General features: G+C 51.7%; 2 protein-coding genes across 2 annotated transcripts in view; both read left to right on the plus strand.

Annotated features, from left to right (window-relative positions):
* FBXO9 (F-box protein 9) overlaps positions 1-2,926 on the plus strand; it is a 36,444-nt gene that overhangs the window by 2,023 nt on the left and 31,495 nt on the right. The window lies entirely within an intron of this gene.
* On the plus strand, positions 2,403-2,926 carry LOC110595610. Its single transcript, XM_021712153.1, has one exon. It carries the CDS (start codon positions 2,403-2,405, stop codon positions 2,859-2,861), a length of 459 nt encoding a protein of 152 aa, XP_021567828.1. The 3' UTR covers positions 2,862-2,926.

Below are 2,926 nucleotides of genomic sequence, written 5' to 3' on the forward strand. Positions count from 1 at the left end.
TCAAAAAAAAAATGGGGGCGGGGGGGAGGGCACCCATAAAGAATTTCAAAAGGGGAGAACCCTGTCTGCTTAGTGGAACTAGACCTAATTCTTAGTAAAGCAATTGGCAACAGCTGATCCCAACATAGGTGGGTTTCCTGACATAGCTTGCTTAGCTGTAATTTCAGAGTCTGGTTCATTTGTTCCACCTTTTTGGAGCTCTGGGGGCAGTAAGCAGTGTGTAATTTCCATGTGATTCCTAAGCCCTTTGCCATTGACTGTATTACCCCAGCTATAAATGCTGGCCCATTTTCTGACCCTATAGTGATTGGGATTCCAAATTGGGGAATGATTTCCCTTAGAAGCAGGCGCACCACTTCATGTGCCTTTTCAGTGCAGGTAGGAAAGGCTTCTACCCGATCAGAGAAAATACATACAAAAACTAAGAGATAGCCAGGCTTGGTGGCTCAGCCTGTAATCCCACGCCTTTGGGAGGCTGAAGTGAGTGGATTGCCTGAGTCCGCGGGTTCGAGACCCGCCTGTGCAGGCGAGACCTCATCTCTACGATAAATCAAAAATTTAGCCGGGCCTGGTAGTGCACGCCTGTAATTCTGGCTACTTGGAAGGCTAAGGCGGAAGGATCGCTGGAGCCCAGCAGGTCGAGGCTGCGGTGGCCTGGAGTGGCCACTGCACTCCAGTCTGGGCGACAGAGTGAGACTCCAACTCAAACAAAACAAAACAAAACAAAAAAACTAAGAGATATTTGTAGTCCCTGACCAAGGGAAGCTCCATAAAGTCCACAACTATATTTTCAAATGGAGCCCCTCCAACACTCTGCATTCCAGGGGAGATTCTAGGACCCTGCTGGGGGTTGTTTGGGGCACACACTTCACATTGTTCACATACTGTCTGGGTTATGTTGGAGAGTTGAGAACATAAAAATATCAGCTGGCCGGGCTTGGTGGCTCAGCCTGTAATCCCGCGTCTTTGGGAGGCTGAGGTGAGTGGATTGCCTGAGCCCGCGGGTTCGAGACTCCCCTGGGCAGGAGACCTCATCTCTACAATAAATCAAAAAATCAGCCGGGCGTGGCAGCGCATGCCTGTGATTCTGGCTACTCAGAAGGCTGAGGCGGAAGGATCGCTGGAGCCCAACAGGTCGAGGCTGTGGTGGCTGGGAGCGGCCACTGCACTCCAGTCTGGGCGACAGAGTGAGACTCTGACTCAAAAAAAAAAACAAAAACCTAAAAATTTAAATTTTTGACCTTTTTTAAACATCAAGCTACTTTTTATAGGTAACTGACTTAGGGTGCAAATAAAAACAGTCCTGGCGCAGTAACTAATGGCACTTTGGGAGGCCAGGAGTTGGAGATCAGCCTGGGCAACATAGACACCTAGTCTTTACTATAAAAATTTTAATAGCTGGGCACTTTGGGAGTCTGAGGCTAGAGGATTGCCTGAGCTCAGGGGTTCAAGATCAGCCTGGGCAACTTGTGAGACCTCGTCTCTACAGCAATAAATAAATAAATAAATGACATTAAAAATAAATCAGCTGGGTGTGGTGGCACACACTTGTAGTCCCAGATACTTGGGAGGCTGAGGCAGGAGAATCCCTTGAGCCCAGAAGTTCGAGGATGCAGTGAGCTATGATTGCGCCACTGCAGTCCAGCCTGAGCAATAATGAGGCCTCATCTCTAATTAATTAATTAATTAATTTTAAAACATGGCATTTAGACTCATTGTAGTTCATCATTCTCTCGCCACCATTTCTCTGCCCCAAATGGTTTTCTGAACTCTCCAGAATAAAATAGTGGATTAGAAATATAAACTCCATGAGCTCGTTGAATATTTGGAATTCTGATGATCATAATAAGTTCCTGTAAATTTCTACTACATGAAGGTAAGAGGCTATCAGGGCTGTCTGTTTTCACAGAGCATGCAAACTTCCGTAGTTAAAAAGGTTTAAATTGTGGAAAAATAAAACATCGCCTAATACGTACCTTCACTTAAGTGCAATAGGGTGTTTGGGCTTTAAGAGGTGGGGCGAGGGCCATGTGTAGGTTCCGGTGCTCGGTGCGGAGGCGGACTACAAATCCCAGGGTGCCTCGCGGGCGCCGCCTCCGCAGGACTCGGATTTCAGAGCCTTGCGCCGCAAGTCCTTCCCCCATTGCATTATGGTATCTGTAGTCCGCCTTGCTTTACATTGGTTCTTTTCTTGCCTTTTCCCCTGCTTGGCACCTAAGCGCATCTTTTCCTCAACCTCCAGTGCCTACATGTACTCTTAAAAAGTTAAATTGTTATTACAGCTTGTGATTGTCGCGCATTTCGCTGTTTTCCCGCATTCTGGCGCAGGACTCTAGCCGGAGTACCTCGAGCGTCCGGTTCGACGTCCCTAAGGGCGGCTTGCATTAGGGACTCAATCCACAATGTGGGTTACACACGCTTTTGGGATAACACTCGTTCCAAGTTCACCTAGGTGTTCACTGCGCCGAATACGTAGGTCGAGTCTGAGAGGCGGGTCACCAACAGACTCAGCCTGCGCCGAGGCCGACGACCCCTACAAGGCCGCGCGAGGCAGGGCGCCGAGCCGCGCGCAGCGCGCCGGCGGCACTGCGCATGCTCCGCGCGCAGGCGCAGGTCTCCGCAACCAAGGGGGCAGCTCCGCAGCGGCGTTCGGGGTCTCCAGTAGGGCCGGCGCTCCGGTGCTCGCACAGTCCTCGGCCTCGGCTGGCACGGGCGTCCCTCCGCTCCCCGAGTCCCTGGCCGCCGCCACCGCCCCAGCGCGCCCCGATCTGGCCCCCTGCCCCGCGAAGATGGCTGCCGTACGCCGGGCCCGCAGTTACTGCCGCTGCCTGGTGCGCTTCTCCGACCGAGAACTCTGCTAAGCCACGCTCTGCAGCAGACAGGCAGGAGTAGACACCCGGACACACCCAGCACCCCTCCTCCGGGG

The sequence above is a fragment of the Carlito syrichta genome, unplaced genomic scaffold (assembly GCF_000164805.1).
Source record: "Carlito syrichta isolate Samal-C Ts95f unplaced genomic scaffold, Tarsius_syrichta-2.0.1 Scaffold303106, whole genome shotgun sequence".
Lineage (NCBI taxonomy): Eukaryota > Metazoa > Chordata > Mammalia > Primates > Tarsiidae > Carlito > Carlito syrichta.

Bases quoted from the DNA above. Each gene is read 5' to 3' on its own strand.
- LOC110595610 (XM_021712153.1), top strand. From the start codon at position 2,403: ATGTGGGTTACACACGCTTTTGGGATAACACTCGTTCCAAGTTCACCT.